The sequence below is a fragment of the Dermacentor andersoni genome, chromosome 11, assembly GCF_023375885.2.
Source record: "Dermacentor andersoni chromosome 11, qqDerAnde1_hic_scaffold, whole genome shotgun sequence".
Lineage (NCBI taxonomy): Eukaryota > Metazoa > Arthropoda > Arachnida > Ixodida > Ixodidae > Dermacentor > Dermacentor andersoni.
In genome coordinates, this window is record NC_092824.1 from 118,876,806 (window position 1) to 118,896,118 (window position 19,313).

Genomic DNA, 19,313 nt, shown 5'->3' on the forward strand with positions numbered 1-19,313 from the left:
ATGTGTGTTTCTTGTCTTTATGCGAACAATAACCCAGTCGTATCTTGCTATTCTTCATTGGAGATTCGTTAAACATTTGGCTCTCATAATTAAAGTCCAAGCATTCGAGCATAGTGCTAATTTACCTTTGCATATATGCTGCCACATGCTAACAAAATATGTCCTATTACACTATGCGCTTTTTCTACACTCTAAGCGTCTATAGTCGCATGCATACGTACATTAATAATGTGCACCGAGTGGAGTACAGCGTGGCTCCACGACACATGACATGTGCTACGATCCTGGGTGATTTCTACGTTAAGCAGCACAGTGGTTTCTACACAAATTACTGAATAAAATTTGCGCTAGTCTCCACGAGTATGGTAGTTCAGCCAGCTAGGGAATGATGGCTGTAGTGCATGGATTTGTCTGACTTCATCCTTCTGGTTTCGAAAGGCTTTGTAACTTTGTAGATTGTTGATTTTCATCTAATTATCGCGTTATAAGTCCAACAATTCGCGATGAATGTGCACGCGCGTAGAGACGCATTGTCTTGTTGTGTTTACGAAAGGCATTTCTTGAAAATTTAAAAAGAACGAAGTGCCATAAGTAACGCCACAAAAGGATCACAAGTCACAAGCACGAAGGTTATACTACCCTGGTAGCTCATTCCCATGGTATCGGAATGATCGCAAGGCCAGAGTACCCTCCGGGAATATTTTTTGGGAACTACGCCACCGAGCGGAGCACAGCCATGTGTGATGCTCTGAAGGATATCCAGAAGTATTCCTTTACTTTTTTTCTGACAATGCCGCTAACGGATGACTATTGCAAGACCCTTTCATCTTCCAAATATGGAACACGAGGGTTGCGAGATCGATTCCCACCGTTGGAAGCCGCGTTCTTCTGAATGAAAGCATAAGAACTCTCGCGTACCGAACACTGGAGGCACGTTAAGGAACCCCTGTTGATGAAACTCAGCCTGCAGCTCTCGGTTACAGCCTCTCTCATTGCCACGCTGTTGCTTTGTGACGCTAAACGGGATGATGATGATGATTTAGTGGCATCCCCTCGTAAACGGGGAAATGACAAACAGTCACCTAGCCTGCTTGAGTTAATCACATATGCTATGCATGCTTTTCATTCTAGCATTTTCATCAACCAAGCGGAAGCGACATCTGGTGGTCATTTCAATGCACTCGTGGACAATTTTGCCACCCTTCAGGATGTGTTTTTGCCACAGATTGTTTACGTGAAACCGAAACGACTGGGTCGAGTGCACTCCTCGGCGTTCGGAGTGAACTTTTTTTTTTCGTCATGCCGAGACACTTCGTGATCGGCACAAAACCCATCTCTTAGAGGTTTGATGGCCCGTAGGTCGGCTCGGAAACGCGGCAGGGCGGAGATGCACCGCGTGCTCGATTTTCAAAACAGGCTTTGCAATTCGAACGTCAGCATACCTACGGATGACGTCACATTTGGAGCGCTCAAGCCTTGAGCACGACTTTCGTTATTGTAAGTACTACAGGGCTTCCGAGTCAAGAATTGCTTAATGCAGTGTGTTTGCTACTTCTAGACATAGGTGCGTTAATGTCGTTAAATGTTATTTCGAAGCCGGATGGTTTCGCTGCGAGACCCTCACGAATATAAATAAAGAAAAACAAAATAAAGTAAATTCACTTGAGAAACGCAAGGAATGAAGCGACATAAACAGCCCAAGCGCCTTTTAGCCGCTGTCGCGAACCAACAGAACGACACCTTGAGCACCTGCTGACCTTGTGCAAACGAAATACGCGAAGTACGTTATAGAGTTAGTGCGTTTCCATAGCTTGGTAGGGAGGGGCGCCGTCGTCCTCGGTGCTGCCAAATAAACAAGCCGATGCGCTCGAGTGGGCACTCTCTGGCAAAGAATCGTATGCAAACGGAATCACGTGCCAGATTCATAAACCTCTCCCAACTTAAATGCGGCTTCTCATCGACAGCCGCGCGCGAACGCCGACCAGCCGTGCGAAATGTTTGGCCTATGTTCGTTGCATTTGTCTGTCTGCTTCATAACGTTGTAACTAAAAAAAGTTGAGCCCCTCGGTTCCTCTTATTCTGCTCGCTGTAGAGGACACGTACGAAGCGATGCCTCTTGTGTTCGTTAGACGCATGTTAAAAGTGATGCTGCCGTTCCGTTGATGGCAGGGTCAATCTCCTTACGAGCATTTCTGATATCGATGCTTGCTGCAGGAGTCCTTGGGAGTCGTTCTAGCCCCAGAATTTCGAGACAGCTTTTGCAGGTCGGAAGCCATTGCAGCTAGTCGTGGCCGAGGCTTAGAGATACGGCCCTGTTGTTACTTTTTTTTTTGCGTCTTTTATGGATTACGCCTCCTCTCACTGTGAGAGAGTAAAAAAATGTGTAGAAAGGCTGTAAGGGTAACTATACTGATTGGCTACCCGGCACGGGGAGATGCAGACAGAAAATGAAAGAGGGATGAGCATAAGCAAAGTAAACTGCGTATACGCGATCCATCGGTAGCAACTATAGCAAGGAGCATTCTCACACTATTGCGTAAGCCCGTGGACCTCGGGAACTTTAGGAACGCAGATATAGCCTTCTGCGCGGAGCTACTTTCAGAGTACTCGCATAGCACCTCTTGTTCCGATTGTGGACGATGGTCCAGTCTATCAAGTACTGCACACGTCACTTGCCTCTGGACACGTTAGCGTGGACAACAGCACGAGGGAAATGAGTGAATGTCTCATCACAGTTGCGTGTATCGCCCAAGTGGCTTTTCGCCATTCCTATGAGGCAGGCATATAATTTATAAAACGCAACGCTGAACCACAGAGCGTATGACACTCTCACTGTAAGTGTAGCTGTTTGGCTACTGCGGAAGCAAAATGTAGCCATGCACGCGCCCTTATCTCTTCACTTTTCTGCTCGCTTCCCTGCAATCTTCCTCAGTTGAAGGAAGTCATTCACTGGAGACTTCGGGCTGAGGTTTTTCCCTTATACCAGCCATCGCTTTTACCTAGGGTCAATCACATGAAGAAAATGTCCAATGTCCGAAGTGCTCCGCTCCGGCGTCTGCAGCGAATGCCCGCCATCTACTTCGGGCGTGCCCTGGCGCAACGTAGGCCCGCAAAAATGTGCTTAGGCATGTCGAGGATACGAAATATGCATGTTTATTTGCTTACGTTTTGGCCGTGCCACGGTCGATATATATATATATATATATATATATATATATATATATATATATATATATATATATTGATCCTCAAGTTCTATGCCGTTTGGCAGACCAGCTGAATTAAAAATAAGGATGTGCGAATATTCGAAACCTTCGAATAACGAATTGCATAGAGTCCTATTCGATTTGGTCTTCGAGTCGAATAGACAGTGTTCCTAAACTCGAATATCTTTCGGATACTTTTCGAATGCTTCAGGACGTCGAATGCGTCCAAATAAACATAAATTTGGAGCAAGAGTGCGCTAAATGTTCACCCCTGGGGCCATAGTGTAGACATAAAACAAGAGAACTTGCGTAGTGGAGCAGGCTAAGTCACCTAAGTAGGCGTAATTTACAGACTCTGCAGCGATCATTCGCACACTCTGAAGAGCCCTGTGCGTGCGAAGAAATTACTTGCTTGATACAAAGCCCCCTTGTGGGCTTTTATTAAAGAACGCTTCCTAACGTACTATGATATGAGAGAAACTTGCTAACATTAAGAATACTGGGGTATGAACATCGTTTTATATTAGTCGAGATAACGGCTATTCATTATTCGAAAACTATTCGCAAAGTATCCGATATTCGATTGGCTTCTGGTACTAATCGATTCGTATTGAATTCGGTCATAAAAATCACTATTCGCTCACCCTAAAAATGGTAAAAAAGAACTTAATATTCCTCTTTTGGTGTCGCTTTAACCAGTCGTATTTGTCGTTCTCGGCCTTTATAGAAAGCAGTGGCCTGCTCATGGGAGTCTCGTCGCTGTGCTGCTATCGATGCAGCGTTTCTAATTATTGTTTTACGGCAGTTACACGTGGCTTGCAATCGACACCGAAAGTTCACCGATGTAATTTATTTCCTCCTCAAGCCAGCGTGGCTGAAACAAACTCGACGTGCAAAAGTGCGGTCGCGCTCCCTCCTGCAGCGCGAGCGCTCCGTTCCTTGACGTCAGGCCTCTGACGTATCAAGGCGCTGCCTGTGACGTCCCCCCCCCCCCCCTCCCTCAATGTTTCCATCCTTCTTGTTTTAATGAGACCGCTTCCGCGTTGGCTAACGGCACAAAACGCACAGATGCGCGAGTTCGTATCTTCTTAAAGAAGAAAGAAACACACGAGCAGATTCGTGTCCCGTTCACTACACGAACAGAGGCAAATCGACCCGGAAACTTTGTTTGTTTCGCCGCTATCCTCGCGTGATTTCCTCGTTTTCGAAGCGGGGCTCCTGTTTTGCTCGGCTGCACGCGTTCGCCTTGCAGCCACCGGGCCACAGAACCTCGATAAGTGCGGCAATAACCGTTCAGTCTTTCACCACGCGGAATAAGGCAGACATTCCTCTGTTTTGTTTAGATTCGTATATCGTCCTTGACCCGTCGCGGTAGCCCGCCCAGTGGTCAAGGCGTGCGGCTTCTGAGCTCAAGGTCGCGGGTTCAATCCCGGCCGTGACGGCGGTGTGAAAAAAGCGCTCGTGTGTCGTGCGTTGGGCGAACGTTAAAGAACCCCAGGTGGTTAAAAGGAATCGGGAGCCCCCTCCGTGGCGTGCCTCATAATTAGGTCGTGGTTTTAGCAAGCAAAACTCCTCAATTTAATTCTTTTTGTCCTTCTCAGACCCGACGAGAGCGCAGGAGTGTAACTACTTAGAAAGTCGGTTGTTATTATCGGCTGGTATGGTATATCAGCGAAAATAATAAAAAAATCAGTTTATTTACTACGCTTAGATACGGACGGCAGCGCATCTCCATATATATTGAGAGGGTGACCCTCCTCGCGTTTGTTGCGATGAAAACCGCTTTTCTTTGGCTAAACACAAAGATGAATGCGTAACATCGTGTGCCAGGTTGGCATGTTAATGCTCCATGACTTTCGTGTCAACGCGCATTATTCCAAAGGAATTTGGCGGAACCTTTTCGTCGTCCGTGACAATACAGCGGTATATGCATCAAATTAGTGTCTATTTCCACTAAAACTGATGTCAAGAACATACTTAAACCGCTTCCACGGATCCAACTTTATATTTGTGGAGAATATTTTACCTAGTCGACTGAGTGTTAATCATGAGAATGTATAATGTGCATTATAATGCACAGTCGAGAGCAAATGTCAAGTGACCACGGCATCAGCAAAAACATTTTAACTTCTCCCAACCGCAGCCGTGCAACGTGGAATTGTCTAAGCGCATGTCGTTCGTCGATCAGGCGCAATTTGCGATTTTAGTTCAGTCCTAATGCCCAGGCTCCGAATATTTTTTTTTCGCCGCATCTCGTGTCCCCTATATTTGCTTTCGAATGCCTGCGGGAAGCATCGCGAGGATATACGGAAGCGGTCGCGGCGACTATTCGTATGCCCTTTTGTCTTGCAATAAGCTGCGGCAAATGCGCAGGTGTGTGCATCGTTTCTGTTGCTTGCAAACGGCTCTATATCAGCGTAAATGTCACGGCGTATATTTTGCTGAGAGCGTGGGCAATCTTGATCGCGTGAGCCCCGTGTTTGTTTGTCTAGGTTATCGTGGCCATCGAATTATATTTCTCTTTTCTTTTCCTTGTTGCTGAGTCGTACGTAGGTTCTTTATCGCGGCGAGTGTGCTCGTACTGTTTGAGCAGGTTGTATTTACAAGCATTTCATAAGGAAGCGAGTGCGGTGTTACATAATGTTACAATACGTGAGCCTTGGCATACAAGGCACGCCTCCGAGGTCATCGATAAACCCGCGATAAAGGTCGCGACGAAATCACGTGCGCACATAATAATAGCAGGCTTGAAAAACATCAAGGACCGTCATAATGTGCGATCTTGTGTCGTCGTGAAATCGTGGAAGTAGCCGAGTAGGAAAGAAAGGAAATGTATCTGCGACAAAGAATCCAAATACGCAGCGAAAACGATTTTGTACGGCAGCCGATTGTCTACTGTTAGCCGGTAGCTAACAGTAGAGATTGTTGAAGACTTTTATGACTTATGACAAAAAATATTCGACAAGTATAAGCATCCTAAATCACGAAACGGTCAAAATACGTTTTAACCAAGGGTTAGTTACATGAAAGGATTGTTGGTCATCGTAAGTATTGGTTGATGTCGCCTGAGCCGCAAGAATGCCTGCTGAGGATTTAGTAGGATCGCCTTGTATCCTTGTAGTCTGGTCATTCTGAACTGTCTTTCTTTTCCATGATTTCCTTTCTTTCTTTCTTTTTTGTGTTACATTACATTTTAGCAAGTTACGGGGTTCCTTATGGAAACCTTCACTATTTCTTCTTCTTCTTCTTCTTCTTCTTCTTCTTCTTATTATTATTATTATTATTATTATTATTATTATTATTATTAGTTCTACAAAATGTAGTCAGTCACTGAACAGCAATGACACTGATTCATTCGGGAACATCATAGTCACTTCACTAGTATTTATATTCTATTTAGTACAAGTGAACAGATTTATTTTGAGGCCGACGTTTTGTTAACAAATTAACTGGAACGCCAATGCATTTCTCCGCAAAGTTCAGGAATTTACATCTTGAAGCTGGTGTCAGCTTGAAAATTCGTACCAAGTGGATCCGCCTTGCGAACTCCACGGCTAGGATTTGTAAATTGCAATATGGACCATAATGTTAATTAGTTAAAACTTAATTTGTGAATTTTTATTAATTCGTCGATTTTGCATCTCAATTTTTTGTGCAAGTATTGTCCGCTGCTTCGAGTAGACCAGCTCATGAACTAGAATTGATATCTGCCACAAGCAACTGTTAAAGATTTTTGAAAGTGTTCGCTGAAACACCCTGCATAAATATATAAGACGATCAAAAATGAAGAAGATAATCTTCAGACGCCGCATAAAAATATTGAAGAAAGAATTAAGTTGCAGAATGTGTCAGTGCGTGTATATCGCCGAAACCGGCCGCCATTTGCATATATATTTTTTTATGACGTTACTGAATATTTCTGCACGATGTCTTAATTTTTAAAGGTAGTGTGCGTGCAAAATTACAGCGAAAGAGCGAGAAGACAACAAGCAACGAACCAACCAGAAGCACACACCTATGGCGTTCATCTGAGGTTATCGATGTTTGCGATCAATTATTCAGTCTTATTCGAGCTCTTTATAATATAATCAAGTTCATTTTATTCGAGCTAAAGTTTTATTCTTGGGAATGCTTGGGTAATAGCTCAAGATACCGTGTCTTCGCTTTAGTCATACAATTTTCGAGCAAATATCCGCATTATAACACGCAAATTACGCGCCTCTTCGAGTTCTGTTTCGTTTTCCGTTTTCTTCCGCGTCGCCTCTTCGCCTCCCTCCTGTTCATCGTTGCCTCGTGCCGGGTTTTAGCCGCAGCCCGCGCCTGCCGCTCTCCCTCACTACACGCGCGTAGCGCTGGTCGGCCGTCCTTTTATTACATTTTCGTCTCTTTCGCGAGTTCGTCTGCTGCAAGCTTTGAGAGCGCCGGCGCGCGGCGGCGGCGCGCAGCGCGTTCTACCCCACCGCACCAGCTTCGAAGTCGATGCTCCGCCCTCTGAGCAGAACGAGCACACCTCCCCAAGTTTGTGTCGTCTTGTCTCGCTCATTACCGTTGTTCAAGCGCCCGACTAACGGTTTCCGCTAGCTGATCGACGAAAACACTTTCATATTTACGCTCTCCATTGCCGACTACCCGCTGTTGTAGCGAGCGCATCGGATTTCCTGCCTCTCGCTTCTTCCCGGAAAGCAAAACAAAAAGTCAAAACAAAAGGAGAGCGGCGCTCGCAGTTCCTCTCCCGTCGGGGGCCCAGAAAGAAAAGGCGGTCACGGTGCCTCGCTTTCGCGCCACTTCGCCGGACGCCTGCGGTCTGCACGCGTGTTCCTCCTGTGCGCCCTTGTGTTGATTCGTGGAGCGCGTCGGTGAGGTGCTCGTCTCGCCGCTTTCCGCATGGATTCGACTTCACGGCATCGCTGCTGCTCTTGGCAGCCAACGCGCCGGCGCTTTGAAGGATAAGGCCTGCCTCACCGACGCTCTTCGTCGAACTATCGCCGGCGGGCTCTGGCGTAGCGGAGCGGCAGCTGTCACTAGGAATAGCGAGCGGCCACGCGGACGACGTTGTGCAACTCGAGTGCCCAATCAAAAAGTTGGGACGGCGACGACGTCATTGCGTCTTGGAGGCTCTTCGTCCCTTGGCAGCGCGCGCTGCCTGCTGCTACTGCTACTAACGTGCCATCGTCTTGCTTCTCTTCCCGGCGCATTCGGTTGTGCTTTCTGCTGCCTCGCTTAACAGTCGTCTGCTGCGGGCGAGCGGTGCAGTTTAGTGCGCTACGCGTTCTTCTGGAGAAGACTAACGCCGTCTGAGGATCGGTCCTGATTGTCGGTCCTGATTGTCGCTATGCCACATCGCTTCATCTCCTGCATACGACGACGTCTGTGCCAGAAACAGTTTTGAGATCGCGTTTGTGGCAAGGTCTTTCTCTTCCGGGAAGCCCACCAGTCGTCGACTCTGAACCGCGTGGCGTCGTCTTCTGGAACATCGTCGTCTTCTTCTCGCTACATCGTCTTCGTGAAGTGGTGCGCGGGAATTTAGTGAATTTTTTTTACCTATCTACTTGGTCACCGTCGTCTTCGTGCTCGAAGTCGCCGGCGAGGCCTGCAGGGTCGCCGTGGATTTCGTACGGAGCGCCGTGCTGTCGCCGCTGTCGCCGTTCGAAGACGCCTTGGCCGGCGTCGTGGTTTCGGAGATGGCGCGCGAGCCGGGTCTTCACCTGCCTCGCACGCTAAGCACGAGCGCTTTGCGTATCAAGTCGAGATGTTCCTTCTGGGAGAAGATGAACGAGCTGCCGGCTCGGAAGCTCACCGCAAGGTAATTTCGAACCAAGCTTTATGTAGCGTCGCACTCGTGTCAGAATCGAAGACGTTCGTGGGCTCTTTCAAATTTCCGCGAAAATATGGCACGAAAAGTTACTTAGAGCGAGATACCTCAAGCTCTCTTTTTTTAAAATGTCGTCGAAATGACAACGCGTACGTATTAATGCGTCTTTCGCATGACTGCCAGATGATTCTTTACATAAACACAAAAATTCAGCTGTGTATACCAAAACACGCTGGTGCGAAGTAGAGAACGTTGGTAGTGTTAAAAATGTATCTCATTTTTAAACATCGTTCTGTCGCACAGATTAACACGGACGAGCAGAGAAGGACAACAAGAAGGGTTTCTCTGCTCGTCCGTGTTTATTTGTGCGCTGGAACGGCGTTTCATAATGCGACTCAGAACGAACTACACCAGCTGTCCACGCTTAGCAGCATTGTATTTGGCCGTCACGGTGATGGGTAACATTTTAGAGATGGCATTCAAATAATCTTACGCAAGGACGAACATTTAGCGTGACATCAAGACATGCAGCAAAAGAAGTATGACATACGTTACTAACCTGAATAGCCGACGTCAAATGTTTACGGAACGTGTGATATCAGAAAAGGTCGAATTTTTCCGTATTACGGGCACGCTCAACCTGGTAGTCGGAGTTCTGGTCGGCAATATAGCGTATGCGAACAACAGGTTATGCAGGCTAGGGTATTTCACAGGTGACATGGTCAACGGCTCGGAAGCTCAACATTTTCGCAGGTACCGCGGTTTGTAAACTTTTAGCGCCGATTGCACCTCAAGTGTTGGTCTGCGCAATCATCGTTTCATCACGGCGATTTTCGTGCGGGACAACCTACTTTTTGTCCCCTTATTCCTCGTTGTTTTCTTAAACCATTTCATAAGATCTCCTTAGCTGGAACAGTGACACACTCGTCAGTTCAGCCGGCGATGTGATGAAATTTATCGTAAAAATTACACGAGCGGCTCTTTAAGTCGAGGCGGGTGGGTCATGATTTTCCGACGGACGCGATAGAATTACTCGAGTTAGGGAGCGCTTAGCTTTTACTTTCTCTGTCTCTTTTAATCGATGATCTCAGCGCTGGGAAAGCGTTTGCGGTTACAGCCCCAAGCGGAAACATTCTGCGCGTGGGCGGCGCCGCTGCTAGTGCGCTGAAAGATACGTGGATAAGGAAGCCCAGTCGGCCAGCGACTCGTAGGGGTTTCACGGTCAAGGTCACGAGAGAAAGGGTTCTGGTCCGTTTCCGCCTTGCCGGCTTCTCCCACGGTTTCCCCGAGCTGACCGGGAAAATTGCAGTCATCGAACGCGCGGGACGTCGCGATAAAGCGGGCTTTGCACTCGTCGCATCGCGTAAATTGATAAACGAATGCTCGTTGCCCGAGAACTTCGCGTTACACTATCTGTTCATAGCGGCATAGCGTGGAGTTCTTCCCCGACGTTCGTTTATTAACGCAGGAGCTTTTTGTTACTCTGTCTCGCTGCTCATATAGGTACTGCAAGAAATTGCAACAGGGGGCTCCGGCGCTACGGTTCCTCAGCCGCCATGGGAATCGTGGATAACACCCTATAGCGATTTGCCTAACATTCGTGCTTGTGACTTCAGACGTTCCGCTGAAGTCATTCATTACGCTTCATCTCTATAAACAACAAAGACATAATTTTTGATAAGGCACGAAGGCAGCAAGTTTCTGCACAGATGCATAATTATTCTGAATTCTTGCATCTCCGGGCAATATTGTATTGAAATATCGTGTTATAAATTTGTCCTACGGCAGACATAGGGAAATAGGCTGATGATGATCATGATGATGATGATTTCGCTAAAGGGGATAGATTTTTCAGTCACAGACCCTTTCGAAGCCAAAAGGACAAGTTTAGGCAAATCGATGTTCTAATATTCAACTCACATTCAGTATTTTATTTTATATCCACCTTAGCCCTGTGGCTATAGGGCCTTCGCAAGGCCTGCAGTAGTTTAAGATAAACTACTCGATATACCCACGTATCCCATGCTGAGGTGCTACTCTGGACATTGTTTCTAATTAGCCAGCTTCTGAGCTCTGATTGGCCCAGAATGCTACTACGGCCACTCTGATTGGCTCAAAATGCCGCCATTACAAAATTCGACACTATGGTGGAATTTTACGGTGCCCAAAAAAAGCGCCGCTTGCTGAGAATGTACATGCAGGGTGTGTCAGCCAACTTCGGCCAGAGTTTAAAAGTATGCAAATGCCACGTAGGTGGGCAGAACAAGGGTAATCTTGCTTGCTGTTGCTTGTAGATACTCAACCTTTTTTTCATTCCGCCTAATTAGATAATTAGTCTTAATTAATCATCTTCTCAAATATTATAATTAGATTAGAAGTGTCAATGAGAAAATTGTAGAGCGACATGAAAAACTTCCGATACAGCTTTATCTTGCTCAATACGTGCTACATAAAAGTGTTTTTCCGAGCATGAAAAGAAGGCCGCAAATGCACACAATATTGCCGCACGACTGACCGCTCGAGGCACTTTGCGTGTACTCGCGGGCTTGTTTCACGCTCGGAAAAAAACTATCGCACGGTTTCCAAGATGCTGCAGATAACAGAGTTTGCCAAGGGCTCGGTTCCTTGCGTTTCTGCGCCTCTCTTACGCCATGCCTCTCACGCCGCTGCTTGATTTCGTCTTCAGTCTCATTTTAAGCCCGATATATAGTGTTGCACGCTTTCAACTAGTCTTGCGTCGTATTCATTAAAACGATTAGCGAAAGCTTGACCTATGTGTTACCAGATTCCTAATTATGTAGTTAAAGAGAAAGTGACATTGAAAAGCTGTCTCTTCCACTTACTAGCTGGTCGCTGATTGTTTACTACCATGAAAAGCGGTTCATGTTGAAAGCTTATTTACGAAAAATAAACTCACATTTTAAATATTTTCACACATTTCCCGGAAGATCGGTGAGCCTACACAGTTTGTACTAACATTATCGCCTCCGCCTTCTGATGTGAATGCTAGATCAGTGAAAAATCAGCGTCTTTATCTAATCTGATTATCTGCGACTAAATAGCGAAGACTGTGAATATATACACAATACGGGATACACGATATGGCGACTGTGGCGTTGCCTCCGTACTTTCTTCTAAAGTAGAGCGGGCAAGCTGCTCCTGTATCTGGTCTCCCCGCCTCGCTCGGGCACCGTCGCTGTGACTGCGTTTAATGATCAGATGCGCGCTTATCTTCCGTGCAATGTCAGAAGAGAATCGCGACTGACGGCATGACGAAGTGCATCCCGGGTGGTGCAATGGGACGGCCGATCTTTTCTTACTGATGTGACGCGTGGCATGCAGTTGTCTTGTCGAGGTTACTTTCCTATCTTCGCTTTCCCCCTCTGTTGCACATCCAGAAGACGCAGATTGCTCATCCTCTTCGCAGAAACCCCTTTAGTAGAACAGGAAATGAACTGCCTCTTTTATGAGTCTTCAGTGTTACTTTCCTTTTTTTTTTTCCCTAAGGATATATACCATGATAAGACGATGAGCAAAACGAGAACAAGGTGAAAGCAGGAGCCAAAGTTTCGACAAGTGGACTTGTCTTCTTCAAGGCCTTGAACAAGACAAGTCCACTTGTCGAAACGTTGGCCCCTGCTTTCACCTTGTTCTCGTTTTGCTCATCGTCTTGAATTTCCATCTCCCGCCTTCCCCCTCTTTTCCCTGGATTCCATGATAAGGTGTCCCAAAGCTAAGAACTGGCAGGAGTACAACTTAATAAGAAAGGTGCCAGAGGAATGTCCGCTATTCTATTCGAAACGGCAAGTGCTGACTTGGATTTATTTATTTATTTATTTATTTATTTATTTATTTATTTATTTATTTATTTATTTACTTATTTATTTCGAGCACCTCGAAGGCCCCTGTTAAAGAGGTATTACTTAATGGTTGAGCTTAGTGTCAACGAATAATATCAGGTAAAAGTATGAAGAACTTGCAGCGCTCAGCAGCGGGACAAAGTGATGCCCAAACGTACACACAGCTCCTTTTCCACGGGCCGACTAGTTCGACGGTCTGTTCCGGTCCTCTGGTGTGTTTGGTAAAAAACGGCGGCAGGTGCGCTAGTGTTGGCGGCTGGTTCGCGTTGCGATGTACTGTGAGCCGGTGAAATCACCGAACGGCCCTGATAGGAGCTGTAAAACTTGTGAAAGAGGCCTTATTTATTTGACTTGGTTAAAGGGACTAACAATCGATATTTAAGGACCCAGTTTTTTATGACGCCACGAAACGCTCGCCCTCGGTAGTACTTACGCATGCAGTGGTTACTTCCCAAATCACAGGTGCAAAAAAAAAAAAAAAGAAAATGCATCTTCATGTGTTTGCCGCGTGGGGCTCCAAGGGTCATTTCTCGCAACTTCTAGTGAAGAATTAAAGTATAACTCCACGTTTAACCAGAAAAACAGCGCTTGTTTTCGCCAACACGATAGGCAATTTTTCCGTCAGCAGGATTGTCTCGATTCGGCTTCTGAGCGGTTGTCTGTCCGTTTAAAGCAGCGTGCTTGAAAAAATAAGAAATCAGGAGCCATCCAGAAATTCAGCCATTCCTCCAACTCTGAGCTCGTGTACTGCGACAGCAGCAGGTTCTCAGATCGGACACCGTCGTGTTCTCTAGAGTAACGATTGTCTTTGCGATGCGCGCAGCGTCATCTTCGTCCGCTAGATTGTAGTGCTGCGATGTAGCCTCCGGAGTGCTGGCACAGACGCCACCACTCTCTGAGTCGACATGACACCCAAACCCACCACAACGTTGCGCGATCCAGTTTTGTGCTCCTAATTGCGGTCGCAGTAAGCACACGGAGGCAATCAAATTGCTGACCTGCACCTATTGCTTTATTACTGAAAGTCACAATTTAACTGAGTGTGTAGCATATGCATATGCAGTCGAATGCCTTTATAACGAAGCGCTTGGGGCCTGCGAAATCGTTCGTTATACAGGTGACTTCGTTGTAAAGGTCGCCCACCGCACAGCTCACAATAGAACTGGGACAAAATCATTTCTCCGTTGTACTGGTCATTTCGTTGTAGAGACACGTGATTGCACGTGTGGTTTGTGAAGCCAACGGCTTTAGGCGATCAGTATCTCTTAGGCGTGGTCCTTTGACTGGTGTTTAGAATGCACGTCACCAAACGTTCGGTTGTTTTTTGTTGGCAGTCAACGCACGCTTTATTTAAAGTCTAGCGAAGTTTGAGGAAATCTGCAAAAATTTTGAAGAATGTCCGCTCGTGACCACGCGCCCGACCGGAGGAAAGTCCGGCGCAGGTTGAGGCGCAATGAAAAATTCATCTCGATACTGAGACTATTACTGCACAAGATGATCGGCATTTGTAGGCCTCGCACGTCCCCTCGCCACCTTTCAAGAACTATTTCGGAGATAAAGCTATACGGTCAATTCCGATCTCGACCAGTACTGTTAAAGATTTTTTTTTTTTTAATAAAGCGAAACGCTGTGAGAATCCTAGGCAATCGGACGCAAGCGGCCGATGCCTTTTGCTCGCTAAGCGTTGTCTGCTCGAAGGAAAACGGAAAAACCAGACATTTCTCTCTTGCGTATATATATATATATATATATAGTCAAGATTGAAGAGGTCTGGAGAAGGTATGTATGTATAAACACACAAATATGTGCATGCGCCGTAGCCAGTGCCGTGGCTTTCTCGTAATATTTCATCTTCGTTCAGCGTTCCCTGCACGACGTGTGCTACCTGACGGGGATATTTGATCCATACACATGCTTCTCCACGTTTGTCACGCTTCAAATGCCTCTCCATCGCGGAAACCGAATGCTGCAATTTCCAGTACTTGTCAATTTTTCTTTGTGCTCTTTCTTATTCTGTATGCCGTTTCGAGAAACGATGGGGTTGGGGGTATAGGGTAGGGGGTGGCTCTGTTTTGCTTTTGCTTCTATATGTTGGACGCTTTTTGGAGCTCGGCTTGTGCTTCTTTCACAATGCCCCGCCGGCTACTTTTTCTTTTTTTGTCCTGTCGTTTTCTTATTACCGGGATCCTGGCACCGAATTTGCAGGGCTTTTCTTTTCGTAATTTTAATTTGCTGTTTGCTGGTGGCTTTCGCTGATTATACGCCCAGCATCAGTGTTGGCTGCGATTTGCTCTCACAAACAATTCTAGCGTAATAGTTTCTTGTGAATACTGATCTTGGCTCTGTAGGCAAGGACGATACACACATGGCTCAAATTCAGCCCGTAAATAGGTATTGGGAGGTGATTCATCGGTCTTGCATGACGATATTATTGTTCATCTCTCAGTGGCGTATTCTTTTTGAATTGTTCATTAAAGAAAAATGGAAAGTAGGATTCTTTACACACGGCTATCTCAACATCCCGAATACACTTTTCAGGAATAATAATAAAATGATGACAACGTCTTAAGTAGAAAAGGAAATATTATTTTCTTCTTTTTGCGAATACGACACACAAGAGGAAAATAACAATTGCATAACACGCAAGCACGCAAGTTTGTGGTAACACTATTTGTGTTTTTAAACGAGAAGAAAGGGGGTTAACCGAGGGCCCCGATTTTTTTAGTCATATCATACGAAGCCAACAAACACTGACACCAAATGCAACATAGGGGAAATTATTTGTGCTTAATAAATGAAATAAAGAAACGATAAATTAATGGAAATGAAAGTGGATGAAAAAACAACTTGCCGCAGGTGGGGAACGATCCCACAACCTTAGCATGTGACTTCCCTTAGTACGTGCAGATGGGGTGTGTTATTTTCTTCCGGCCGTAGCGTGAACACTGTTTATTTTTAACATTTTATTCTGCTCAGAAAAATATAAAAAGAAATAAGTCGCCTCTCTCATAGATTTTGTCGTTGTTGTTGTTGGTAGTGGTGGTGTTTGCAAAAGGTTTACTCTGACCAAGCCGACAGGTTTGTAAGGGGCTAAAAAGCAAATATTTACACCTTGTTGCGCCGAGTATCGCTGCCTGCGATGTTTTTACACAGTTTCCCGTAGTCATGACGCCCGCAGAGCTTTAGGAGTATTTTTCGTGTTGGATTCCGAGGAGAGAGATATGCCCGGGTAATGTGTTAAGAAGAAAAAAAAAACTGTCTTGCGTGGCAGGAAGTTAATTTATGTCTGGATGTGTCGTGACACACGAATTTGGTAGCGGTGTTACTAGATGATTTGCTGGCGCGTGAGTGACGATCTCGGTGCTGCTTACAGCATACTCTGACTGACAAACGGGGTCTGATGACACACAAAATAAAGCATGCTAAAGCAATAGGGCAATAAGGTAGTAATTACTTTGTATATGCCTAGCCGATTTTAAGTATTCTCGCACTATGGTAAATACTATACAAAAAAGCATCGGATTGAAGCCAACACATTCCGAAACAATCGACATTCACTCATCGCAACAGGCATGAGATTAAACTACGTAGGGACGTGGTGGACGTATCTGTGACGTGTATTGGACTTGGCGTCGCCTGATAATTCGGCGCGTCCATTTAGTAGCGCAGGATGTACATGCGCTGTCATGGCTGCCGTAATGACCACGTGATATCCGCTTTAACCAGTAAGCGCATGGAACGCATCTCAGCTGTAATTAAAGCGTGGTAATCGCGTAGGTTAAAGTGAACGAGCCGACGCCGGATGACAGCGCTTCAAGTACACCACAATACGTCTATAAGAAACGCGTCGTGTGGTTGCGCATTCGTTCAGCTATGGAACGTGCTGCTGTAATGTCTCTTCCTTTTAACATGTCGAAGGTCCCGATGTCGTCTCCCCCCACCCGACTGTACTTTCTCGCTCCCCATTCTTTCTTCTTTTTTCATCTGCATATCTGATCGTGTTTCTGGTGTGCTATCAAACATACCCCTGCTGCCTCGTGGACCTTCGACGCGCGCACGATATCCGGCCGCGTCCTCATGTCCAGTCGTCGAGATCGCCCCACCGGCCTCCCCTTTCGACATCCGAGTTTAATGGACAGTTCCTTTCCGGGGCCTTGAAACATGTCTTCCCTCTTCGCTCTCCTCCTAATGGCACAAGTGCATCGAGAAATCCCATCTCCCCCTCTTCGTGCATGCGTCAGTTCACTCTGCACTCTTCGTTGCTTCCCAGCTCTTGCACTGCGCCGGACGTAAACGGTGCCATTTGCGGGTGCCTCCTTTTCAGCGTTGCTAAGATAGCGCACATACAAGGGCCAGTAATAGACTCCCCAAGAATGGGGGGAAAAAGGGAGGGGGGCATTTGCTCTAGCTCTATTCCTTGCCTCTGCGCACCCCTTTTTGCCTTTCAGCAAAGCGGCGGTTTCCGCAGAATCTTTTGCAGTGAATCCGCGCCGGCATACGGGCTCTATCAGCGAGAGAGTAAAACATCTTTATTAATAATATTTGAATGGCGAGAGCAGTGTCGGAGGAACCCTCAGTCCAGGGTCCCTAAGATGATTCCGGCGACGCACACCGCCCGCGCATCGTCTCTCATTTCGTTCACGCTGTCGTCGGCGACCCAGTCAGACGAGTTCCCATCAAGTCATAGACGGCGCGCTACGGCATCGCGCCGATTCCTTCTGCGTCGTTTCAAGGATTCTGCATTTTTCAGCAGGTATTATGCCGCGCCGGGTATTTCTTTCTAGCCCTTCATGCACACCGAAGCGACGAAAGGCGCCACGGATCAAGGGAACCTCGTACGCGTGCTTGAATAACCGAAATGACAACAAAGCATTTTTCTCGTACGATTCTCCCAGGCGGTGATCGAGCGGTGTACTACACAGAATATCCCCAGCCTCCAACGCGCAGGCAGCGTACCCCAGAGCTCGGCGTCATTGCATGCGCGAAGTAGCAGTCTCTGCATGCGTCCGCGTTGTTGCAGATCTTCCGGATTATGTGGTTATAGAAATGCCCTTATATATCGTGTTGTATAGCGCTTTAATGATGTGCTGCTGGTGTTCGCTCACAACACGAGCGGGTTTTCCGCGCGTTCAGAATAACGCTTAGTTCATTAAAGAATAGGTGCTCACGTTTTATTGCCTACTGCGTCAGTTCAGGGGGACTGGGGGATGAAATTTTGAGAGTGCACATTGGCTCTGCTCTTTTCAATAGACATATTTTAATGCGTAAGTATTCTTTAGCAAGCTCCCAAAGCCCTGCCACGCGATAATTGTAATGCCATGTATCCGCACAAAAATGGTTATTTGCAAAATTAATACATTTAATCGTTATGATAGTGTAAATTTAGGTAATTGGAAGGTATTAAGCGATAACGAACAATTTAAAGCAAGAAATTAAATGAAAAGAGGATACCTAAAGAGATACATAGCGCTCCTTATAAAATGCATGGGGAAGCTTATATTAGGGGTGGGCCAAGTGAAATTTGGGGGTGGGTTTACTTGAAATCCAGGGGTGGACCAAGCTAAATTTTGGGCTGCACCAACTTGAAATTTGGAGCTGGGTCAACTTAAATTTGGGAGTGTGTCAACTTGAAATTTAGGGATGGGCCAAATTAAAATCTGGTGATGAGCCAACTTAAATTTGAGGGTGCGCCAAATTGAAATTTGGGGGTGAGCAAACTTGAAATTTGCATGTGGGCCAACATATAGTTTGGGGCAGGAAGGTGGCCCAACTGAAATTTAGTGGGGGGCTAACTTCAATTTCGCGGTGGCCCTACTTGAAATATGGGTTTGGCACAAATGAAATGTAGGTTTGGGCCAGCTTTAAATTTGGGAGTGAATCAACTTAAATTTGGTGGTGGATCAAGTTGTGATTTTGGCCTGGCCCAATGTCGAATCGAACGCTGCTGACCGTCCTTCGAGTTACGAACACCTCGCGGTCAAGCGAGCACGTTGAGACGCTTGGCGCGTTTTCATTGGGCCTTACCGAGGCGCATTAAGAACGCAGGCGAGAGCTTGCGCGGACAAGCGACGCGCACATGACACAGGCTTGCGAGAGCGACAGCGACAGTGACGTGGCATCGCGGCGATGCATGTCATGCGATGAGTTTTTTGGTCCCGTCGCACCGCCTAATAAAACACCATCTTCGAGTGTGCTACCCTTGCCTTGCAACTCTTATCTCTACTACCTACTCGTGCATTTCATTACCTGCCCAACTTTCCATCTTCACTTTAACGTCACGTATAGCCTATCAACTACCATTCTCAGTTATATCACGTTAGTAAGCGTGACACAAATAATGTGTCAAAGTTCCAGACCACCGGACTTCTGAGTGAAAATCTGCACGAAACAAAATGGAAGTTCCTTCTTCCGTATAGCTACAGCTTTCTGCAGTGA

General features: G+C 46.4%; 1 protein-coding gene across 8 annotated transcripts in view; it reads left to right on the top strand.

The window, feature by feature from the left end:
- dnc (phosphodiesterase dunce) overlaps positions 1-19,313 on the top strand; it is a 683,519-nt gene that overhangs the window by 568,788 nt on the left and 95,418 nt on the right. Inside the window, exon 1 of one of the 8 annotated variants that reach the window (XM_050186087.3) lies at positions 7,686-9,009. The exons of the other annotated variants lie outside the window; for them this stretch is intronic. Coding sequence (XP_050042044.1) covers positions 8,888-9,009 — 122 coding nt within the window. The 5' untranslated portion in view covers positions 7,686-8,887. Of the gene's footprint in view, positions 1-7,685; positions 9,010-19,313 lie in introns of those variants that run through there. 8 annotated transcript variants of the gene reach the window in all.